This window comes from Hydra vulgaris, chromosome 07, assembly GCF_038396675.1.
Source record: "Hydra vulgaris chromosome 07, alternate assembly HydraT2T_AEP".
Lineage (NCBI taxonomy): Eukaryota > Metazoa > Cnidaria > Hydrozoa > Anthoathecata > Hydridae > Hydra > Hydra vulgaris.
The window spans coordinates 2527501-2554546 of record NC_088926.1 but is presented as its reverse complement, the minus strand read 5'-3'; the positions used below and the strand labels follow the sequence as shown (position 1 = coordinate 2554546).

General features: G+C 26.8%; 1 protein-coding gene across 2 annotated transcripts in view; it reads left to right on the top strand.

Annotated features, from left to right (window-relative positions):
• LOC136082231 (mucin-2-like) overlaps positions 1-27046 on the top strand; it is a 123307-nt gene that overhangs the window by 49881 nt on the left and 46380 nt on the right. The window contains exons 1-5 of one of the 2 annotated variants that reach the window (XM_065800796.1): positions 8823-8989; positions 11353-11439; positions 12061-12199; positions 15859-15929; positions 20124-20228. In XM_065800796.1, coding sequence (XP_065656868.1) covers positions 8971-8989; positions 11353-11439; positions 12061-12199; positions 15859-15929; positions 20124-20228 — 421 coding nt within the window. In that variant the 5' untranslated portion in view covers positions 8823-8970. Of the gene's footprint in view, positions 1-8822; positions 8990-11352; positions 11440-12060; positions 12200-15858; positions 15930-20123; positions 20229-27046 lie in introns of those variants that run through there. The other variant, XM_065800795.1, reaches the window with a different exon arrangement.

Sequence of the window (27046 nt, the reverse complement as noted above, 5' to 3'; positions counted from 1 at the left end):
ATCTAAAAATTATCATCTACATTTCATAAATTTAAAAATCTACATCTCATTATGAATTCCAAAAAAAACATAAAAAAAGTTCAAACTATCCTACTAACTTCATCTTAAAATTGATTGGTATAATATTTGTCAATTTTATCTATTACTATTTTTTTTTTTTGTTGTTGTCTCAAAAAAATAAAATAAAATTTCAAAAAACTAATTAAATATTGGATTTTTAAATAAATACAAAAATATAAACAAAATAATCTTTTGCTAAATTTAATATCAGTGTCACACCATCGTATCTACTTAAATTGTCTATTTTAAAACTATGATGATCGTATTAGTTACCTTCTAATTAACAATTTAAAGAGATTGACAATATCTTATCAAATCAAGATTAAATTTATTTAAAAACATAAATACAAACTTGTATGGGCAACAGGCAAAGACTTTGCTATGTTATTCAAAAAAAAACAGTGTCATCTGACACTGTGACCATAATTTTTCTGTGTTCCCAAAGTGTTCCATAAACTTGCTACTCTGTTTATAACGAATTCATATCCAGATTTAAACTTACTTCCTTCTTTATCGTATTTCTTATCAGGACTTCTGCATTATTTTGAGATTATTGGTTTTTTTAAAGTTCTACTTTTTCAATTGAATTGAAAATCTTGAATGTATAACAAATTTTTTTGTTTTTCATTTGTAATATATTATTTTTCGTCTCATAATAAAGAACTTAATTAATTCCTTTTAACGCTCAAAGAGTCCTGATTCCTCAAAGATTCCTGATGCATATAAAAGTTTTCTTTCCAGTTTTAACAAAGTATTAAACTTCATATACAAAGTTCATTTTGTTTCTAAACATAACAAATTCTCCTCTTACTAGACAGTTTTACTATAATAATTTGATTAGGACATACCTTTTTTCATAGACAGCACTTTCCAAAACTAAAAGCTCATTCCAATGCTTGCATTCCTTATCAATTTTCTAAATATAAATAAACAAACAAAAAAAAAATTAGTATACTTATAAAGACTTCATTGAATAATAACAATAAAGTTTCTTTAACAAACAAATTTTTGTAAACAAATTGAAGTTTGCTGCTAAACTAAATACTCTATATTTACTGTCAATAAAATAAATATGTTTAGCAATCATTTAAAATTCTAAAACTCCTTAAAACAAACTTTCAAGAATTCTTTCTAACATTTTTAATATCTCTTTCTTAAGTGGTGTTTTCCCAGAAAACTTAAAAACTACCAAATTTATATCTATTTTTAAAATTGGTTCAAAACTATTTATGCCATGCTATAGGCCAATTTCCTTCCTCTCCAACATTGATAAAATTCTTGAAAGGCCAATGTTTAACCACTTATATGAATTCTTCAAAGGAAATAAACTGTTTTTTGAATTACAACTTGGTTTTCAAACAAAGTACTCTACATCACTTGCTTTACTAAGTGTAGCAGAAAAAATTCGTTGGATGAAGGAACGTTTGGATGTGGTATTTTTTATCAAACTTCAAAAGGCAATTGACACTGTAGATGTGAACATCCTAATTTAAAAGCTGCCCTACTATGGTGTTAAAAAGGTTTTAAACTCTTGGTTTAAACCTTTCCTTACTAATAGTACTCAATTAGTATTCATTAGTAGGATAAGCTCAAACGTAAACGATATCAAAGTAGGTGTTTCTCAGGGATCTTTGCTTAGCCCTTTGCTGTTCCTTACATATATAAATAACATGTCAAAAGCTTTTAAGTCCATAAAAAAATTTAACAAATACGTTAACTATGACCTTAAAAAACTATGCAACTGGCTAAACGCCAACAAAATTTTCCTTAACTCTAAAAAAATTGATTTAATATTATTTAAAAGTTGTCACAAAAAATTAGACCAGCAGCTCAAAATTAAGTTAAATGCGAAAAACTTTGGTGCAAAAAATTTGTAAACCACTTGAGTATAAAGCTAGACAATAGCTTAGCCTGGACTTATAACGATATCTCTAATAAGTTGAATACATCCCTTGTCATTATGTCCATGCTAAGACGTTTCATACAACAAAAAACTTTAAAATCTTTTTACTATGCTTTATTTCACTTTCACCTCACATATTATTTTCTATCATGGAATCAAAACATTAGTCGCCTATTTATCATACAGAAAAAAGCGGTCAGGATTATGAATTTTTACCGAAAATACATTCCTTTAAATACTCTGCATTAATGGACTGGAATCAAATTTAAAATAAATCAAAAACAATCTCTCTTTAAAAAATTAAAAAATATGTCCTCAAAACTAAATTAAAATACTAATTGCTACATCAAGATAAATAGAAACAACAATTGTATCCTTGGTGATAAAAAATATATCACCATAGATAGGTACGTAACATGAAATTTTTAAATTGATTAAACACTAAGTTGTTATATATCATTGGAAAGGTTTTTAACTCAGTATTTTAATGGTGATAAAAATATCAAAATTGAACAATTCTACAAAATGTTATGGCATTTTGAGTACCGAATCTTTGATATAAAGATTTCTTGAAGAAACTGTGATCAAATTTTTTTTAACTTATAACGCCATAACTTGGTCAATTCTTATCAAAACACATACAATTTGGTATCAAAAGATAGGTCTAACAAAGGGCATTACGTATACATAAGGGGTATATGAAGGGCGAGAGGGTCGTCTACAAAACTCTTTATTATGTTGAAAAACGTAGATTTTTTAAAGAAAATATTATTATTCAATTGAAACTTATAATTTTTATTAGTATTTGTTAATATATTCTAACAGGGTACCATCAAATATGGTTTGGGTACTTTAGATTGACAGGATAGAAGTCCTTTTGGCTTCAGGCGCACCCTCTGACCCAATATCAAGATTATTACTTTGTATTTTCATATCTAAATGCATGCAATTTAGTATAAAAAGAAAGAAAGGTTTTAGGGATAAACGCGTGAAAAGGGTGCAGGAGTGTATTATTCGGAAGCTGTACACCTCTCGCACCTCGGGTAGGTGCGTTAATACTTAAGTATTATTTTTTTGTAATGAAAAATAGTATTTTTATAAAACACAAATTTTTCATAAAAAAATCAAACTCAACTATATACAAAAATTAATATACAAGTATCAACTTAATAAATATATACATACACACTATACATACACCTTTCTTCAATAAGTGTACATAGATTCAGCTAAGTGAATCTATATAAACTTATTATGAGTATATTTATAGTTGTTAACAACTACATTCCTGAATACTCTGCCATCCCTTCTGCCACCAGGAGGTTTGTATTTAATTTGAGGCAGGTCCTTACCTCCGTTCTGGGCCCATATGCGGAAGGCCCTTTTTGATTTAGGCCCAGGGTGACTTTGGCGCCAAACCAAGAAATCACTCCTAGACAAGTCTATATTTAAAACAAAAAAATGAAACAAGTATTTGAAAAATTAAAATGAAAAACAAAAATTAAAACGCAGTAAAAAACTTACCAAGAAGGTCTTGGTTTTCAATCTGGGTGCCAGATAGCAGTGATGACGTGGATGAAGCTGGAAAATTTAATTTTTTTAATTTTTTAATATGAAATAAGTTTAACAAAAATTATTAAAAAAAGAGTGTTCATTAAAAAACGAATTTACAACATCATTAAGATATATCTACCAAGTTCCTTCCTTTTACGTCTCTTACCTTTAGTGTCACTGTAATAGAAAGTGAGAAATACCTTTTATATTGTCGCTTTAAGACAACTTGCACAGCATCAAGACAAGCAGAAGTAATTTTTTTAAACTAAAAAAATGACTTCTGCTTGTCTTGATGCTGTGTTAAATATTATTTAACACAGCATCGGTTATAAATGAAGCTTATACGAGTTTTAGTGGTTAGCAATGGAGCATATATTGGTTTTAAAATGTTAGGGGCAAGAGTATTCCCAAAAAACCTGCTCTTCTGCAAAACGGAGCAGCTGGATTAGATTCACAGTTTATAATTATTAGCAAAATCTTTTTTCACTAACTGACTACCAGAAACATGATTAAGAGTTGCATCCTTAGCTAAAACATAAAAATTTTTTATTCAAGGCTCAGTAGAGAGTTTTCCAAACAATGGATGCACATTTCTTTTATGGCAGTTTTATTACAAAATGCCCCTCTTAGAATTGCTTGTAAACTTTTACATTTTACTGTTCCAACAGTGAGGAAATGTTTAAACTCACTGTAATGCTTCAAAAAATTGAAACAAGTATGAAAAAGAATATGAAGCCGATTTCCACAATATCCAGGAATAATACTTCATAGTAGATCGTTTTTATCTAAAAATTTTACAAATCCTTTTGGATCATTTTTGACGTCTATAAACCTTATTTTGCTCATGGTTAAAACAATTATAGCTGCGATACAACCATTTCCAAATAATTAACAACTCTCACACTCAAGAGACTGTAATGCTGAGCGATATGAAACTGCAATTGTGTCAAGAAGGTGCAAACGGCAGTTCAGCACAAACTTTGCTTATAGTAAGATGGTTGACTGCAACTCTATCTGACATTGTATTAGATATATTTTCAATAATTAAGTTACGACATTCACCAAAGCTACTTTGGTAAAAAACTGAATAAACAAATCCAATATAATCAATTGAAGTGCATATATGACTTTCATAATCAAATGCTGTTCCTTCTGGTAACTGATCTAGAGCAAACACAAGACATTTATCTTTAAATGTTAAGTTAATGCTATTAATGTGGAGTGTTTCTTGTGTTGTAGTATCAAACCTAAGAGAAGGATTATTATTATGCGTAGCCCACTCTGGTGCTTGCAAATCTGAGATACTGCCAAGTTCACGAGCTCTTTGCTAGACAATACTTCGACGAGGAATATTATTAAAAATAACACCCAATTAATGCCCTATTTTGCTCATAAAACATAGAATGTTACCTGTTGATATATTACACAACAATATTTTATAAATTATTATTGTTATTTCTAATAAATATGTTTTTTCATCTTCTAGCATAGTTACATTTCTTTTCTCCTTGGAGCAAATCATTCTCCAAACTAACAATTACCCTGTTACTTTTCAAAGCAGCAGCATTATGCTTAGTTTTGAGTTGTCTTAACTTATACGTTTTCATTTAATTTCAAAGCTTTTTTTGTCGTAACTTATGCGTTTTCATTTAATTTCAAAGCTTTTTTTTCAGCTTTATAGTGATGAACCTGCTTACTGTAATTTGTGTGTGTGTGTTTTTTCAGAGCTGGTATTTGTGCCCTTAAAGATTTAATTATTTTTTCTTTTTGGTTTAACATTTTGTCTTAGAACACGTAATTGATTTGGAATGCTGTTTAATTCAGCTTTTAATAGTGCTATCTTGTTTCGACGTTCTTTGCAAGAGTTAGCAAACCAAGAAGACAAGTAAGATAGCCTACTTTTCAGTTTTTGTTTTGTAGGGCTTAATTTCTCTCTATATGTATGTTTAGTTACGTCTCATTCGCTATAACCTGCAGATGTTAATGTTCAATTAGATAAAGGAGGTAAAACATTCATATTGGTATATGAAACATCTGAAAAGCCTGATGATAATACAATATTAGGCAAACTTGATATATGGCTTAAAAAAGGTTTATTGCAAAATTCAAAAAAACACTTACTGTCCTCAGCACTACTAAAATTTCTCGACCAATTCAATGGTTTATTTATGAGACTCCTAACCTGATTTTTACATGTTTCTATCTTAAAATGTTTAGTGAATTGTTGAGATGTTTTGAGAAACGAATCACTATTTTTTGTATATAGTAAAAAAATATGTTCATTTCTACGAACTGTATTACACTCTGTATTAGAGTCAATACCTACTTGAGGCAATTCAAAATTAGCTGTTAAATACTTTTTTTATTCACCATAAAACACAAACTTTGTTTTTGGCCCCATGATAGCAAAAAAAAAAGTTTAATTTTTATAAATAAAAAATAATATATTTAAATAATGGTAAATATAATGATATTACAATTGCTAACTACATTATAACTATTTAGTACAATTAAATAATCTATATCTAACATCGTTATTGTTATTACTTGTACATTCTAGCCCACCTTACTGCGAGTGTATCGCATTATTGAAGCCTAAAAAGTTATCTAATTGGTGTTTAATGTTAAGGTGTCTGAGTATGCTATTTTTTCCAATGAAATCAGACAGATAGTAATAAAAAAGGTTTTTAAAGGTGAGAGAATATATTAGAAAAATGAACAGCATTCCTTCGACATATGATGTTCAAAAAATAAGCAAATTTTTAACAACAATCGAATTCATAATAAATAAAATTTTACATCAAAAAATCCTTGAAAAATTAAAGTTCCATATTTCTAGTATTCAAAAAATATCTATGTTAATACATATTTCTAAAAAATAACAGAGCAAAAAAAGTTCAACTTTTCAACAAACTTGAAAAGCGTATCACAGAATTTGGCCGAAAAAACGGTTTCGTAAAATCAGGATTTACGCGCACCTACCATAAAAGATATATGAGATATACATATAAATGTCAACTAAAACCAACCTTCTGTGTGTGTATTATTTATTTTATTTGATTTGTTTATGTTTTGTTTTGTTTATGGCAGCTCTTCTCTATTTAGCCAGGCTATTTTAGAGTGAACCATCCAGAATATAGACTGTATATATATTTTTTATAATTTATAACATGCTAATGTAAAATATCTATATATCTGGTAAATATATTGCTTTTTATTGTTGTTTCAACTTATTTAAGGAAAACATGACTGTTCCCTTATATAAGTAAAATAAAGTACTTGAGGTTTGTCAAACTGATGGATCAACTATACTATTGATACAGGCATACTTTAAAAATTACTTTATATTATGTAAATAAAAATTTTAACCAAAAAAAAGTAAAAAAAGAAACTTTCAATTCTTTTATTTCTAATTTTTCTGATAAAAATTAAAACTAACGCAGACTAAAAAAATACAGATTAATTAATCTTGAATCTGTGTTAATTAACACAGAATAAAGAAACATATAGAAAAAATTAACAACAAAAAATTTACTAAAAAATTTATTATTGCTGTGATTCAAGGTTGTCCCATCTCCAAAATAAAGCTTTAAAAATAATAAATTTTCAGAACAATAACTTTAAATCTAATGTGTTATACCTAATTTCCAATATATTAAAAGTAAGCGACCTTGTGATATTCCTTAAGTGCCAATTTGTCTGGAATTATTATCACAAAACCCTTCCTCTATCATTCAACAACTTCTTTACAAGTACAAATAGTCACTATCCTCTTCGCTCCATCAGTAGCTTAAACTTAGTTATTCCAAAATACCACTCTGCTTAATATGGAAATAAATCCATTAAATATTAATCTATTACCTCATGGAACAAACTACCTCTTGATCTAAAATTGCTCAATTCAATCTCTGAATTAAAAATCAAGCTTTTTAACTATTTAAAAAAAAATACAATTAAATATTTCTACAAATTAATATTGGAATTCTTTATTATGTATATCAATTCATGATCCTTCAGTTTTTTATTTGATATTTTTAACATTTTGAAATTTTTTTCCATCTGCCATTTTAAAACTTTTTTAATTCTAATATTATTAATATTAGTTCCAATATTTGCCATTCCTTATTTATCTATCTATTTATTTATTTCTTTTCATTCAACCATTCTCTACTTCATACTAAATGTTTGTTGTCGCTGTCATTATTCACTAAATTTTTGTTGCTGCTGTTACTGTCCTTATTTATAAAACTCTCTTTTTATTATAATTGTTATCATTTTGTTACTATTATTATTATTATTATTACTATTATTATTATTGTTATTATTGTTATTATTATTGTTATTATTATCATTATTATTATAATTAGTATTATTGTTATCAGTTATTATTACTATTTTCATCATTGACTATAAGGTTATGTTGTATATTCAGGTATTTACTTTATATTAGTACTTGTACAATTGTAAATTTCCTTGAAATGTTATTAAAAACTATTTCAAAATATATTTGATTTGATTTGATAACAGATTTTCTCTTATTGTGCATATTTAACATTAGTGACAGACTTTTCTCTTATTGTGCATTCCACTAAACTTACTTAATTGCTGCAAATCACTCTAACTTTGATGTACGATACACAGATGCCATAGCAATATAAAACTTATTGCTACACTATTTTTTTAATTTTACATGCTTTGAATTTTATAATAAAATTCAAAACAATAGTTTAAACATTAATTCGGGGGTTGACTTCCGGTTTTTCATTGCTTTCATTCCTTTTTTTGTTCAGTTTCTCTTAGAAGGTTTTTCAGCATTTCGGCGTTTCCGCTCTTTAGAATTCGGCGTTCTAAGAACCTATACGGAGATATGATATTCTGGAAAAGCTTAGATACGGAGAATCCAGAAATGATATTCTGGAAAAACTCAGATATGGAGGATCCAGATAAGATATTCTGCAGCCGTATTCTCATCTCTCCGTTAAACTTAACGGAGTGGTAGTCAAAAAATTATTATTAACTACATTAATAAAAAAATTCTTTAAAAATATGATTTTTTAAACATAAATGTTTTATTTTGGTATTAGTTTTATTTAAACGAATTTATAGAAATTTTCATCGTTTCTTTACTTAGAAATAATGTAATGAAATTTAAGACAAAAGCTCCGTTAACCTTAACGGAGAGATGTGAATACGGCTGCTGGAAAAGCCCGATATAGAGATATGATATTCTGGAAAATTAAAAACGCAGACGTGATTTAAAGTTATAACATTTAGAAGTGCATCTTAATGTCCGAAATTAATTTGTAAACAATGTGACTTCAATATGTTTTCCTGATATTTTCAGATTTCTGTTTTTATACAATTCATAATCAGCATAAAGTTCTCTATTAAAATCAATCTATCGAAATGATAGAGGTAGGCAACTGAAACAGTGCCAAGGATTTAAGCATGATATGGTATTCTTAGTAACAGGTTGACTTTATATTTTAATTTTATTAGATTTTATGCAGGATACGATTGTTATACACGGGATATATGATATTCTTAGTAACAAATTAATTTTATATGCTTTATTGTACCAAGTTTTATGTCGGATGAGATTCTTATACATAGGAGGTTTGATATTCTATGCAAATATTATACGCAATATTTTACAATTATATGCAATAATTTACAAAGTTTTATGTCGGATACAATTGTTATATGTATAACATGAGGGATATGATAATTTATAATAAAAGTCATTTTTATATGCTACATTTTAGTGTCATAATTTTAATGAGGAGGGTCTTTTATTTATTGTATATATTAAATCCCCTATGTATATCAATGGCTTCTATATAAATTTTGTAATATTTTTACTTAGAATATCATACTCCCCATGTATATCAATATTGATATAACAAATATTAATTTGCGTACAATTTGTTTTCACCATACTCTTTTGAGCATAATCAGCTAAACAGTGCTTTAATTCCTGGGGAAAATGTATGTTTTTGTTGTGTAAGAAAAATCAAAACTGTTAGAGTTTTGATTTTTCTTACACAACAAAAAGTTAAAAAGAGACATACACAACAAAAGTTAAAAAGAGACATTACCCAGATTACTTATTACCTAATAACTCTGTTATAGATATTGATAATTTAAATTTTTGTCTTATTATATGGTATGTCTCCTATTAATATAATATAGTGTGTATTATATAATATGGTATGTCTCTTATTAAAAGATCATTCAGCATGATTATCTTAGTTCGTCTTTATTAGTTATTTTAGATTGGAAAATACAGGAAACAATATAGGAATTTAAAGCAATTTAATATATGGTGAAGCAAGCTAGAGCTTTGCTAAACTTTTAAGGAGTCCTTACTAAGAGATCAACTTTTCAAATTCTGCTACTACTATCATCCTCATTAAATTTTCAAGTTTAATGAGGATGATAGTAGTAGCAGGTTATTGCCAGAAGCAAAGGATAATATATACATCTAGGCAATTAGACAGTACATTCAAAATCAACTTATATTATGCAATCTAATGATATCGCTAAGGTAGGATTGAAATCATTTACTCTTTCAACACCACAATATTGTATACTTGCTGCACACACACAGTCTGTGTTTGTATTTATCATCAAAATTAAAATCTTTTATATCAAAATCATCAAAATCTGATGACCTTAGCTGTATGCTTATTAGAAAATGAAGCATGTATGCTTTATGAGTATTAGGTGTGGAAATAAAGTAAACAAAAGATTGAAAAAGAGTTAAATAACCTGATAGAGGCTTTCTGAAATAAATTATAAACAATGGTTGAAAACTGATAGGTGCTCCTTAGAAACAATAGTTAAAAGCCTTGACTAGTTTCTAGAAAAGTTAACAAACAGCTTATATGAACTCACAAATCATTATTATGTCAGCAAGGCCCATACATACTTTTTAATGCAGCTTAAAAACAACCCGAAGATGATAGAATGTATTATACAAGTTCAATCATCTTGTTTTTTCCAAAAATCAGGCGACTCTTTATCCATTTGTTGTATATGTTAAATCTTTAAATGAAAATCTATCCTAGAAAGGAAATGTTATTTTGTGTTATATCTGACCATTCACAATACTGAGTCTTCTGTTATGTTTTAAAAATTATTCTAATTCTGATAAAAGATTTTTTGATTTATATTTAAATTTATTTATAAATTTCTCTTTATGTCTAGAGTACTATTTTAGCAAGTACTTTAGTACTTTATACTGAAGTACATCAACTGCAATAATGACTAGATTTTGTTTTTTTTTATTGTTTTATACTGTTTAAATTTTTTTTTTAATTGACAGTAGCATACATATATTGACTAACTTATATAGCTAGAACATGCAAGAAATGTACTTACATCAACTGACTAAATAGGTACAACAAGCAAAGAATGTTGCTGCATCAACTGATAAAAACAAAATGAAAAGTTTATATAATAAGTATATGTAGTTAGAGTGATGATTGTGATGATAAAAAGGGTAAAATCTGAATGAAATTTTTCACTATTTGTAAACCCGGACAACAGTTTTTTATAAATCATCATTTTGTAATTAATAGTATGGGTGGTTAGAGATTTTAAGTTATTGGTTAAGATAAATTGTTTAGAATATAGTTTTATATTGTATAGTATTAATAACATGGCTGGTTAGAAGATTAAAATTAAATAACTGGTCAAGATTAATTTGGATAGGTTGAGATCAGTTATTTAGAATACAATTTTATATTATATAGATTAAAATTGCTTAATATAAAATATGTTAAATAAAATAATGTGTTTACTGATATTCAATTTGTATTGATTACAATTAGGAAAAAGACGTGAGTTACCACCATTATGGAAAAATACTGCTGGACAACCAAGTGTCCCTTATGTTTTAGATATGTCAAAAGGCCAAGGTAAATGTATTTTATATAAAATAATTAAAATCACAAAAATACAACTTTTAATGATATACCAAGATACCTATATATCTTAATGAGGTATATATGTATCTAGGTATATCATAAAACATTATTTTTTTATGATATACCATAGATCATAAGTTATGATATACAGTGTATCAAATACTATAGATATTTGTTTTATACAAGCATTAAGCCACTAAAAAATAACATGAACTTGCAGTGAAAATTTATTTTTAAATAATTTTTTCAATCCAAAGTAATTTTGTATTTCAATCAGATACAACTTAAAACCAAAAAATTTTTTGTTAAATTATGTTTATTATTTTAATTATGCTGATAAAAAGTTTTAAATTGTTTGAAAATACCTTCAATAATAATTTTTTTTCAAAGGTTTTAAGTATTATTGTCAATAATACTTGTTTTGCATACGTATTTATATTGGATTTTTTTTCCTCATTTATATATTTACATATATTTTCATTTATATATTTACATATATTTTCATTTATATATTTACATATATTTTCATTTATATTTTTAAATATATTTTTATTTATATTAAAAACTTATATTATTGATTAGTTTTTATTTTTAATTTTGTTTTTACTTCAGACTATAGTAATGTCATCATACAATCTATTAACATGTTAAATGCTCACATGAAAAATTACTCGTGTGTTAACAATCCTCCAGTTTGGATACCATGGACTTATGAATTAGATTATGTTACTTTTACGACTGCACCTAATGGGTATGTATGTTAATTTTTTTTATAAAATCAACCTGTTTCTCCATGCACCACCTTGTTTATTTCTAGAACTCTATTGAGTGGAACAATGTATGAAAAAAAGTTACAATGGATCTTTTCTTGCTCCTGCATGTTTGCATGAGATGGAGGGTTTTGGCAAAGTACAGTTTGTTGATTATAAGATTATCATCAATTCATAACCTGGGCACTGTTACTTAAAGTCTGCGTTCTAGGTTTAACGGTTTAACAAGATTTTGTAGCTTAGGGTTGAGAGAGTTTCAAATAAATTTATATAAAAAAAAAATGAGTAGCCTTATCAACTGTCCTACCCCCTCTGGAGCCTTGGGAAGGTGAATTTATGAATTAAAAAAAATTAATTCTTTTATAATAGAAATAATTCTTTTATTATAAAATATTTTTGAATGAAAATTTCAAAATAGTTATTATAATAAGTTATTATAATATTATTATTATATATATTATTAAATTATATAAATATATATTATTATATATATTTCCTAAATAAAAGTAGTTAGTTATTTCTAGAAAGTTCTTTAACAAGAGAGTATAAACCAGCATACAGAGATGTTGAATTTATATGTAGTACTAAATGGGGCACTATGAAACATGATAGAGTGCACAATGTTGAGGCTCTGACAATGTTGGAGAAAAATGGTAAATAATATTTTTATGTTTACATGGATCATCTAACAATCTTTATTGTAACATAAAATGATATATACATGGATCATCTAATTATCTTTATTGTAACATAAAATGTTATATATGTGGAGGGATAGGTCATTTAAAAGACAATAATGTCAAAGAAAAAGATGTTAAATGGCAGGAAAGAAAAAAAATTAGGAGTGAAATAAATAGGTATTTGAAAGGTATCAATAATAGATAATGCTTTTCAACTCATTTTCTCTCTAACAATAAGAGTTATATCAGTTAAAAACATACCTAGAATGGCTTCTGTCAAAGAGTAGCTTCATTTATTTAAATTAATTTTTTGAGAAGTATAAATAAATAATTTAGAAGTATGAAAGAAACAATGAAGTAGCTTTGACAAAACAAAAAAACTATGCTATCCCATGCACCATTATTAGCTTGCAATGATCAATAAAGAAAAGTTGTAGTTCACTATGATGCCATTTAAACATGTTTTTCACTTCAGCTGTTCTTTACACAAAACAACTCCATAGGGGTTGTTTAGTGTAAAGAACAGCTGGATTTGAAAAACACGCTTATTATGTTTCAAGAACATTAAACATTGAATAATGCACTCATGGAAAAAGAAAGTTGATCGTAATATTTTAAATATGTTGCAAGATTGTTACAGTGAGTTTTGTTGTTATCAGCTTGTGATAATCAACAGGTATATTGTCGTTGTGAAAAGAGTTTAAAGGGAAAAATTTACATTAATAGCTCTTCCTTGAATGGTTAACTTGAAAGCTACCATGTTTGATACTTTTACAATAGTCATCCTTTATATGTTCATTGCACCTACACTGGTAACAATTTTCTAGTTCATTCAATCATTTTGTTGAAAGCGTTTACTTGGCTTATTATTACCAGCATCAAAAATTTCAAGAAAGCTGATCATATGACATTACAAAAATATTAATTTGGTATATTATAATAAAGCCAATTCCTTTGTCTTGAATTATCGGATAGCTTTTTTTTATTTTGTCTTCTTTCCATTAGTTTTTGAACAATTCCTCTGTAATTACTTGCTGATATATATCCTAGAAGGTTCTTGATAAAAATCTTTAAATGATAACCAAACATTCTTCTCGAGGGCTTAAATAGTAACCAACTTGAAAAACAACCAAGTTTTTTTCTTAGGATGAACAGTTCAATGTCCCAATGTACTGTTCATCTTTGATAAGCTGATAAACTTGTGGGCTGTTAAACATAAAAACTTAATTTTTAAATGATGGTCCAGGTAATTAAAAGATACACGAAACAGTCACCATCAGTTAAAAATAATTTTACAAACTTCTTTGTAAAGTCCTACGCGTAGAGATAGTAATATTGTTTTTTCTTATTGAAAAGTGAATAATGCAGAATGTGAAGATCTTTAGTTTAAGGTAACAATTTCTTTCACACCATTTTAAGGTAAACACAGATGATCCAGTTTTTTTTTGCATTGCATTAATGATTTCTTCACATTCTTTACAAGGAATTGAACGATGGTTGATTGGGACTGTGCCAGAATAAGTTATTATTATGTAGATACACTTTAAGGTCTGTTTTAAGCTATCAATAAATATTTGCCATTTGTTTGGCTTGGAAATTAAAAGCTGTAACTTCTTCAGTAAACTAAGAGTGTTATGGCAAAATACAGATCTAATGTTACTTTTGAGTTACTACAGAGATTTTTTTTTTTTTTTTTTTATAATTCACCTCCCCAAGGCCGAGAAGGCCACTACAGATGAGGAGGTTGCTTGTGGTTATAATCTCTCAACTCTTTAACTCCGAAACACAAAACTTGAAGAACAAGGCCGCTGCGCGGAGAAACAAGTTGAGCGCGGTACTACCAGGGACATGGCGGGAATCGAACTCGGAACCTCTCGCTTATGAAGCAAGCGCTCTACCACTACACCACTACCGCATTACTTTCTCTGATTCTTAAAAATGATATCTTTGCTCTTTTTTTAAGTAACTCTTTCTCATTTAGTCTTGATGCTAGTATTTATGAAGCTTTTTTCTTTTTAAGGCCAAAAATCACTTGCCAAATCAGTTAATTCATTTTGACTAATATAAAATCTGAATGAATTTCACCTAAAAACTGAATGTTAATGAAAATCTTCATTATTTCATTAATGCATTTTTTAAAAATCACTCTGATCTTTTTAATAAGGTAATTCTAAATTGTCACTGAGGTTTTTACTGCCGATTGTCATAATTGCTAAGTTTTATTTTAAATATGTAAAATATGTTTGTTTAAAAAATTCTTCAATGTTATTATCCTTTGACTTATAAAAAACTACTACAAATTCTCCAAAATGTGTGAAAAACTACAAATTTACGCAAAGCGTGTTTAGACTGACATTTGTGATGATAAGTAACAGGAGAAGACATGATTTGAAACAACGCTTTTTTTATAAATATCCTGGCATTTGGCGTTTTTTAACTGTAGGGTGCAAAAAAAAAAACTTGATACCTTGGAAATAATCTGGCTACAATCTAGTTCACCGTAGTCTCAGTATAGCCTTTTTTATGTTGAGCAAGTTTATTGAGCAACATTTATTAGATTAAATCTTTATAAATCTAACTTTAAATTAACAAGATAACAATTTAAAACTTTTTTATTCTGTCTTAAAATTTTAAAAAAATTTGGCAAGTTAATTTTACTTAAAATCACCAAAAAATACCTATTGTCTTGTGTTATTTTATTTGATTGTTTTTTAATTATGAAAATTTATGTAATATCTTCGAATTCTAGGTTTTAAACATTTTAAAAAGTTATAATATTTTTTTGTATAATTTCACGAACAGTAATTTTAGTATATATTTTATTGTATGCAAGAACTAGTGTTGACAGTAAAGTTTAGAAAGGTATATCATTGCAGTTATTGTTGTTATCATCATACCGTATGTAGGGTTGTAAGTTGAGATACCTATTGGAGTTAAAAAGTTATAATATTTTTTCATAGATGTTGGAGTTATGTGGGTAGAGTTGGAGGAAGCCAACAAATCAACATTGGTGATGGGTGCCAATATACAGGTATTTAAATGATTACATTTTTATGTACAGATTTAAATAACAAAAAGCAAATTTAAAATACATTAATATATCCACACATTGAACCATCTATTTGGGCATTTAAAGTTTTGATATTCAAATGTGTTTGCATATTTTTTGACTATTTTGTATTTGAATATATTTTTTTATTAATTCACCTCCCCAAGGCCCAGAAGGCCACTACAGACGAGGAGGCTACTTAATTGTGGTTATAACCCTCTCTCAACTCTATAACTCCGAAACACAAAACTTGACGAACAAGAAAAACAAGTTGAGCACTGTACTACCAGGAATGTGGTGGGGATTGAACTTAGAACCTCTCGTTTATGAATTGAGCACTGTACCACTACACCACTACCACACATCCTCAAATAATTTTTCAAAATTAAAAGGCTTTGTTTAGCTTTACAGCAAAATTTAATGTAAATGTTAGAATTAAAAAGAGTATATTATTAAATATATATAAAGAATATATTATGAAATATGTAATTAAAATTTTAAAAAATACGTTATTATTTAAAAGATAAAAAAAATAAAATAACAACAACAACAACAAAAAAAAAGTTCTAAACATTTTTATGCAGCCTTGATGTGGAGAAAGAAAAATTCATTTTTGTGTGGTTTTTATTTTGTGGGGCATTATTTTAGCTGGTTATAAAAACGCAGTCTGTTATTTATGTTGCATATGTGTTAGCATAAATAGTTTATTATATAAATGTTTCATAATATTAATCAATAAACTGTTCCATAAATTTTATTTATTTATTTTAAATGAAAAAAACGTTTTTTGATATAAATAGAATTTGTGGTTGCGTAATTTACGGTGGAAATTAAAATTTGTGAGATTTTCTGTATTAAAGATAATACTTTTATTAGTGCTGAGAAACATTTTGTTAAAAGTTGTTTTATTATTTCTGAGAAACATTTTGTTGAAAGTTGTTTTATTATTTCTGAGAAACGTTTTGTTAAAAGTTGTTTTATTATTTCTGAGAAACGTTTTGTTAAAAGTTGTTTTATTATTTCTGAGAAACATTTTGTTAAAAATTGTTTTATTATTTCTGAGAAACATTTTGTTAAAAGTTGTTTAATTATTTCTGAGAAACATTTTGTTAAAAGTTGTTTTTTTATTGCTGAGAAACATTTTGTTAAAAGTTGTTTCAATAGTCTTTAGTGTTTTTTCACAATATTTTTATGTCAGTGAATTTTAAGTAAATTTATGTTTTTTAAAATCTCTGTGAAAATTATTTTTAAACCCAAGTGTACATACTTTAAATAATATTTTATTTGCAATATTAGCGTTTTTAACCCAAATGCTAAAGATTTGAACCCAAATCTTTACAACTTGATGGGATGGTAAAAAATGGGTTGCATATTTGAAATCAATATGAAAAATGCTCAGGGCCATCTAAACTTGAAGGGAGGGGGGGGGGGGGTTAATATATATATATGTATGTATGTATATATATATATATATATATATATATATATATATATATATATATATATATATATATATATATATATATATATGTATATACATGCATATATATATATATATACATATATAAGTCTTTATATATATATATATATATATATATATATATATATATATATTATATATATATATATATATAGCCTTATTTTAATAGTTTTAGAGTTATATTCTGCAGTTTTTAAATGTTTCCAAAAGTGCCCCTATAACAATAAATTTTTTAGTGGTCAACAACATCTTTCTCTATACTCAAAAGCATTAAGAAATCCCATCTACTATCATTTTTTGTTTGCTGTTCTTTCATTTAATGCTACGCTTATTGGTGCTAAATTACTAAAATATTTAGCTAGTTTATAATTATAGGCATTAATTGAAAAAATAATAGGTCTAAAGTTAGACTGTTTTCAAATTATTTTAATGTGTTTTAGATAAGTCTAAATATTAAAAATAATTTTTCATTTCTTTAGATGTTTTCATAATGTTGTCAAATTTTCTTGAATTATTATTTCTACAATAAAATATTCAATAAATATATCCAATTCTGCTTGAATCGCATTAATGTCTATACATATATAAATTTTGTTTAAAAAATTTTTTTTTTATGTCTGACAGCAATTTCTTATGTTTAGGGAAACTAGGTATGAGAAGTCAGAATACTGAATCCAGTAGTCCTTGTTTTTACCTGGAGTCATGCCTTCATAAAAATTGTCCTCCTCTAGGATTTTTTAATTTTATATTGTTAACAAACTGCTATTAACAATCTATAAGTTTATTAATTTAAAATTGTTTAACAAACAGTTACAAAACTTTAAACCAGTAAAAGCACAAATGTATTAAATTACGCTGCGTATGGCAAGCCTTCCAGTATTCAAAAATGTGCAATGTGTTTATGTCATACATTGCTTTTAAAGAATATAAGAGGCGAATCACAGCATATGTGGTGTACAAAACCTTTGGTGTACACTAATAGCTATATACCAAATTGCTTAGGCGCAATTATTTACACATTTAAACCTGTGTTGATGCTAAAGTAAAAAAAAGGTATTTTTCTAATGCGTTTTTCTAATGATATTGTTTAAACTAACAGAAAAGTACTGATAAAGAAAGTAATATATTTAATTATAAGTTGTTTTCTTTGCTCCAAAATTCTTTGTTGTAAATTTATATAAGTAGTAAATTTTTGTTGTTTTCAATCTGAAACAAAATAAAATGGAAACACGGGGATAATAAAGTGAAGCACACAATTAGCATAAAGTATCTGGAAATAACAATATTTAAGTAACACGATAATGAAACCCAAAAAAGTTTAAACTGTAAATAGACAACAAAACAAACATAACTAATAAAATGCATAGAATTGTAGTTATGTTTTATTCAAACATAGCTCTTGGGTCAAGAAATGCCATTGCACTATAATGGATGTCAAAACAAAAACAATAAAGTCTAATTCCAAAAACTCTACTGCAAAACATGAACCATGAAAAAAAAAAGTGGATGGGTGAAGAAACAAGTTGAGCACAGTAATTGAACTAGGAACTTGGTGCTTACAAGGTGCTAAAAAAATTCAAAATTTAGCTACGACGCCACTATCACATGTAAACTTGAAGTTAACAAATCTGTTTTCTAAAGTATATTCAAAGAAATACCTTCAACTTGAATGAATTAGTTTTTTTTAGCAAAGAATTAAAATCAATAACGAATTATAATTTTTTACACCATAATTGAAACTTTTATAGCTTACTCTAGCATTTCAGGAACTATTTCATATTGTTTACTGTAGCATTTCAGGCACTATTTTATCCCTAAAATCTCCACTTAATTGACTCAAAAAAGATATTAAAAATAAAGTCCGGTGTCCAAGGAGTTCCTATTTTTTAACTCTAGAGTCCATAAAAATTAATCAAATTTCACATTCCTGAGGAGAATTATAAATTTAAACTATTAAAATAGCATAATTTTATTGTAAAATTAATTTAAAAAAAAAAGATTTTTTTTTTTTTTGAAGTTAAATTTAGTAGTATAACTTTTATAACTTTTCACATTTCAAAGCAACAATCTATCTTTTCACACTTAAAATTTTTTTTAATTAAATTGCAAATTTCTATCTGACCTTCACAAATAATTTAACCTTTGTTGCAATTTCTTTTATTTATTGAAATCTATTTATGTTTTTAATTTATGTGACGTAATAAGACTTTTTGCGAATTTGTTTTGAGGGCAATATACAAACCATGCTTCAAGTTTAATACTTTAAATCAGACAATAAAGAATTAAATTTGTGGAATCATAAATAAAGTTAATAAAAATTTATTTGTTGATCATTTTCAGCATATAGTAAAAATTTTTTCCCCATAAAGCCCTTCTATTATGGGCTTAAGGCCTATTTTGGATTCCATGCATAGATGTTTTCATGGGCTTAAGGCCCATGCTGGATTCTATGCATAGCTGCTGGGGCTAGCACGCCACTGTATGTTTAATATAAACTTTACATTGTGTTAATGATGTAATGTTAAGTCAATGATTTAATGTTAGCGATGTAATATTAATGACCGATATTATGTCAATGGTGTAGTATTAATAACCTAACATTACATCTATGCTTCATGCCATTTTTAGCATAAATTTTACAAAACATTACATTAATGTGAACTTTATTATTAAAAATCATAAATAAATCTTTTTAGGTATTGTATTGCACGAAATGCTTCATGCTATGGGTTTTGAACATGAACATAGTCGATGTGACCGTAATACAGCAGTTACAATTGTATATGAAAATATACGCACAGGTATCAAAAAATTTTAAAATAAAAATAAAATTACAAGTTTTAAATAAAATTTAGAATATTCTTATGAAATGTTGTTTTTTTTGGGATGAAATCGTATATATATTTATATATATATATATATATATTTATATATATATATATATTTATATATATATATATATATATATATATATATATATATATATATATATATATATATATATATATATATATATATATATATATATATATATATATAGATAGATTTAGAATAAATTAAATAGGTATAGAAATGATTTTAACAAGAATATTCTTATGAAATGTTGTTTTTTTTGGGATGAAATCATATATATATATATAGATAGATATAGAATAAATTAAATAGGTATAGATATGATTTTATAAAAAGATTGTAAATTTTACAGCTGTTGGGTGAGAATTTGAGTTATGGATAAATATCTAGAAACAAAATAATTATACAAATTATTTGCATTCAAGCCAAACATAAACAAAAGTCTATTTTTTTTTTTTTTTTATTTATAAATATATTACACACAGATTTATTCTTGCAAAAATAAAAACAAAACAAACAAAAAGATGATAAGCAAAAAATAAAATTGATTTGCCATAAATCATAATGGCTAAATACGCAAAATTTTATTTTTTTTTTACTTTTATTATCTTGAGCTTTTTTTTCTCAATAAAAAAAAAAAAAAAAACATTGGAAATTATTTCTTTTCAGACACAAGTTTGTTTAAATTTTCATAAATGAAGATTTTGTACTTCATTTACATTAACAGATGCTAACTACTTTTTGATATTCTTGAAAACCAGTTTTTTATGTTATTAATTTATTATGGTTTACTTTGTTATCTCCACATCAACTTCATATTTCCATTATCAAACACCATAACAAATACCAAGAAGATTTTGTATTTAATATCAGATATTTTTGTGAATTTTTTATTAAAACTTTCAAATTTGGTTCAGAAAAACAATATAAAAGTTTTATCTCGCAATCAAAAATTTGAAAAGAATATAAATTTTTTTTGAACATTTGTTTAATTATTACAGTATGATGTCCCATGTAATGAGTACAATGTTTATGAGTAGTGTATTTTATTAGTAATTTTTTTATTACTAATTATATTAGTTGGATTTTATGCCAATTTGAATTAAGGTTCCTCATGAACCATCTCAGATTTTGCTGAAACTTTTTGTGCATATATGGGAGAAAAGCATGTTCTGCAAATTTAAATCCTCAAGCAAAAAGGTTTTAAATTTTTAAATGAACAGCGCTATCTTATTAAATTTTGCAAATCAAATGTTTAAAAATAAATTTAAAAATTTTCAAAACAAATGTTTTTAAGAAATATTTAACCAAAACCAATATCGAAATGCTTCTTTCTTTGAGAAGTAAAATGCACAATGGCTGATGATTGCCGGAAAGCATGAAACTCAGAGTTCCATCAAGAGTTGTTTTTATTTGTTATATATATATATATATATATATATATATATATATATATATATATATATATATCAACTTGTTTCTCCGCGCAGCGGCCTTGTTCCTCAAGGTTCGTGTTTCGGAGTTATAGAGTTGAGAGAGGGTTATAACCACTATTAAGTAGCCTCCTCATCTGTAGTGGCCTTCTCGGCCTTGAGGAGGTGAATAACAAAAAAAAAAAAAAAATATATATATATATATATACAATATTGTTGAGATTTAACACCATGTTCAATCTTTTACAGATAAAACAAGAAAGCTTTAAATAAGATTTTCAACTTCCACTGCTACAAAAGTTATTTGTAATTATCACACAAAAACTTACTTGGTGTGATACAAGGTTAAACATCAAAAGTATTGTTGTAGTTCTTTGAACAAGCACACAAAAATAGTGAAAAGTAAATTTTAATATTTAAGCAAATACCATCGTTAATAAATAAATGTTAAACAATATTTAACAATCATTATCTTTTACTTCATAGATTCTCATAGATGTATTAGTCTTTCATATACCAAAGATTTTGGTTTAATTACTGGTCAAAGAATCTGCTCTAGTTGCAGAAATAAACTAAATTACAAACATTTTGATACCACAGAAAATAAACCCCAAGAAAAAGAAATTTATGTTAGATTAAAAGAAGATTTAAGTATTTCTAGATGCACACCTTTCAAGCTTGTTTCAAAAAAAGAGTTACACACAGAAGACATAAAATTGATAACACACTGTTGCCAATATACTAGTTGTAGAGATAGCTACGTTTTGTAAAATTGAAATCGCTTCAATAAAAAAGCAAAGAAAGATTAAAAGACAAAGACTATATTATGACTCAAATCAAGTCAAAATTTGACAAAACATTGTAAAAGTCTAAATAAGCAACTCTTTTTACACTCACTCAAGACAGGTGGACAATAAAGAATACTCTTTTTTTAATTCACAAAAATGCAAGCTAGAAAATTAAGAAAATTATATTCAGTTCTCCTTGACTTTGAAGAAACCTCTAATTTTCTAATACAGAATGCAAGTCTGTCAATTTTGTCATAATATTAGACAAAACCTTTTTATACCTTATATATTAGACAAAACTACCCTAACTTTTTTTTTTTAGACAAAACCTATTCTACCTTTTTTATTTTAGACAAAACCTACCCTACCTAACTAAACTAATAAATTTTGTCTATATTCCACTGGAATAACAGATAGGCATTTTTGCACCCCTTTGTTTATTTTCTAAAAGGTGAAAAACAAAGTTGTCAAAGTTACAGTGTCAGACCATTTGAAACATGGAACAGATGCTGTTCATGGCTTTATCAATAAGAGGTTGACTGTAAAGTACTTACATCAAAAATTTAATTTGACCCCTTTCGCTCCTGTTGCTATGCGTACTTTTAAGTTCCCCTCCCCCCTATAAAAAGTAGGTCTGTTTTTAAAATACACTTTACCACACCCCTCCCCAACCCCCACCCCAACCCTTTTGTATTAGTTAAAAAAGTTTTAATTTAGTCAAAGAGGCTTTTTCAAAATTGACTTTTCAGGCGTTATTCATAGCGATGTTTAAAATGATTTTGTTGTAGCCCAGAGTTTTTGCACGATTGTGCTCAATAAATATAACTTGGATATTGGTAAGCTGGTTTTGAGTCATTATAGATCTTTGTGCTGTTTTGACTAGACCAAGTTTACTGAAAGACCACTCTCCTTTGGCAACTGAAAAAGGGATTTTGTTGAAAATATGTATCAAAATGCATATTAGTTCAAAGAGAGAATATTGACCTTTCTGTTAGATCCCATTTAACAGCTTTACCAAAATTAAAAATTCTTTTAGATTAAAAAGATTGGCGGGCTTCAGAGTGTCCAGATGATGAACCTCTCTTAAAAGTTTTTTCTCATCCACATTGTTAACATAGATAAAGTTCTCCTCCAAGTTCTCCTCCAAGGTGGTGGACTAACTTCTCCAAGGTGGTTTGACTTCTGCTTCTTTACTCAATCTACTATTAGTTTCTAAGAGCCATAAGAGTGAGATCATGTTTGTTGTCTTTTCTGCAGCTTGTCTCTTATTTGTTGAGTATCAAGTATGGTATTGAATACATTCACCTCAAACTGCTTCTCTTCATTTTTGTGGGAATGAACTTTGTTATTGGCCTCTTTGTGAAAGGTCTAAGACATTGAAAAAGCTTTGAACCAAAATATTATCATAATAATGAATTCAAATGAGTGAATTCATTTCTCCGAAAAATTTCCTTCATTGAATGAATCAGCAGTTAATAAGTAAATCAAAACAAAAAAAAAGATTAAAAGAGAGCCCAATATAGATTTATAAGTTTATAGTATTGTATAGTTTATACTATAATAATAATCTTTACTCAGGGGCTGTCCATTAATTATAACCACAATGTTTAGCAATTTTTAGCAGCCTCCCCTCTTCCCTCTTGTCAAAAAAAGTGATGTAATGAATTTCAACTTTTCTTGACCTGCCCTCCAACAATTGACCATTGTCAACAATCAACAAAAATTAACAGCCCCCCCCCCTCCTCCCCCTATTTTTTTCCTTCAATAGTCTCTGACTTCTGCTTATAAATTCGGCAAATGACAATAATTGGGTAACTAAGTAACTTTAATTGTCAAAAAAAGTAATAATTGGGTAACTAAGTAACTTTAATTTTAAGAAGCTTGACAAACAAAATCCATTGATTTATATATTAGTAGAAAATCACTTAACAAAAATTTTTTCCATTTAACACTGTGTTTCATCAACAAAGATTCATCAGAATTGAATGATCAAATTAATAAAACTTCAATTAATACCAAAAATTAAATTACAGGAAGTTGCAAATGTCTTAACTACTGTAAATTTTCACACATTTGTGGAATTTGCTGACAATATTATAAAAAGAATTCTTTAGAAATGCTTACTTATGCTATTTTTTTAAATGTTTTTTTAAAAAATGGTAGTTAATGTAAATATTATTTGAACTTATTTATTTTTATAGTTTTTTAGGAGAAACTTCTTTTTGTGCCTACGTTTAGAAATTAATTCCGATATTTTGTTTAATCAACAAAAGATCGGAATTATTTACAAAAGACTTATTAAACAAAAGACTGGTAGTTAAGACTGGTATTAAAGACTGATATATATATATATATATATATATATATATATATATATATATATATATATATATATATATATATATATATATATATGTATATATATGTATATATGTATATATGTATATATATATATGTATATATATATGTATATATATATATATATATATATATATATATATATATATATATATATATATATATATATATATATATATATATATATATATATATATATATATATATATATATATATACTTATACATATGTATTAGAGGGAGTCAAAAAAAGTAAATTTTGAAAACAAAAAAACCATACCTCTAAATTTGGGGCAAATATATAAAAAATAACCGAAAAGTGGTCATTTTCAGACCTCTTGAGGGAGGAGTTAAATATATTTTTTTCAAATTTTTTTTTTTTGCTTACTATATAAAGAACTATATTTTAGTTTAAAACTGTATGGTTTTCTTATTACGCCTCAAAAATTTTTATATATATTGAAAAAACTACTATTTATTTTTATTGAAAAAAATAAACAAAAAGATAAATGTATATTCAAAATATTATAAAAGATAAAAATACATTTGACTAACATTAATAATGTTTATCTCTTTATCTTTTTCTGCATCACACCACCCCATCATTTAACTTAATCTTTGAAATTTTACTTGATTTTTGTCCTGGTGATCTGAATTCAGATCGAACTTTGTCTACAGTAAGCAATATTTTGTTTTTCAGTTTCATTAGAATATCTTTGAATATACTGCGCCATCATACCTATAGACTATTCCGAATGGTCATTTACAAATATTAAAGTTTCAGCATATTTTTAAAAACTTTTAAAGCATGATTGGGTATGCCAATAGTTTGGTGGAAGTGAGAGTCAGTCTTTAACTCGTCGCTTATCAAGACCAATCATGTCCAAAATCAGGTAAGAAAAGTCATTAACTAAGACAGACAGGGATGGTGGTTTTTTTCCAATATTTAAATTCATTTTATAAATTTTCTTGATATCTTGTTTTACTTTGTTCTCAGACTTATAATAGTCAGAGCTAGGCATGTCAAATTGCAGAATTGCTGATGCAATTTTTGTCTTCTCTAATGTTGAATCACCATCTAGCAAAGCTAGAGGTATCATTGTTGAGTCCAAATACTAACAATGTTTATACTGAGATTCCAATACAGCATCAACAGCAGTTGGGTTTGTACATACCTTCTTGTACAGATGCATTTGATGTATGGCTGTAATATCAAGAAAAAGAGCTTTGATGACATCCTCAGATTGTTAATACCATTTTGCATAAAAGCAAATAATAAATTCTGTAATAAACCTAATTTCAGTTTTTAGTTTATCATTTTCTAGAACAAATGTAAATTGGTTGAATAGAAGCTGAAGCTTTAGATAATAATTTGCTTTTCTTAAAATTCTTGCATGATGAATAGCACCTGTTTTGTGTACTTTATATGTAACAGGGGATGAGTAAGTGACAACTAATTCTGCAAGCTCACTTCTATTATCTCTTTTAATACCTGGTTTACCAATGTAAGCTCTGCAAAATATTAATGAATTCTCAGCTGCCTTCTTTAAAAGATTGCTTTTAATGTTATTCCAATCAAACCGTTATAGTTGTATTGGATTATAATTAAAATTAGGTTCTTCAATAATATTTTTGAATTTTTTGAAAAGAGGATTATCAGGTTCATTTGTTTTATCATTGATCACTAATTTCCAAAAGTGAAGCATTCTTAGTTCGTTCACATAATGTCTACAGCCTATTTTGAGAAAATATTTTTCTTCAGTTCTTTATAAATTCTTGAAACGGACCCTTTATATGTCCCAGTATTGGATGATGTTGTATCAAAGCATATTCCTCTAGTTTTTGATGTAAGTTGATATTCTTTAATTAAATCTATTATACCAAAAAAATGATCTTCACTGGTGGATGATGCCAGTGGAGGCACTCCAATTAGGTAAGAATTTCCATTAATGTTAACTAAAACAGTCATTCTATCCCTCTTTAATATTTTTCCTTTGTTTAGTTCAAACGATGTCTTGCAGTCGAAATGAATTATACATGGGTATGGAGATGCATCAATGGCTACTTTAAGATCTTAAAAAATGAAAAAAGAAAATAAAAACATATCAACTGTAATGTTTCAACAATTACAGTTGATATGTTTTTATTTTATTTTTTCATTTTTCTATATGCGGTAGACTGACTGCTT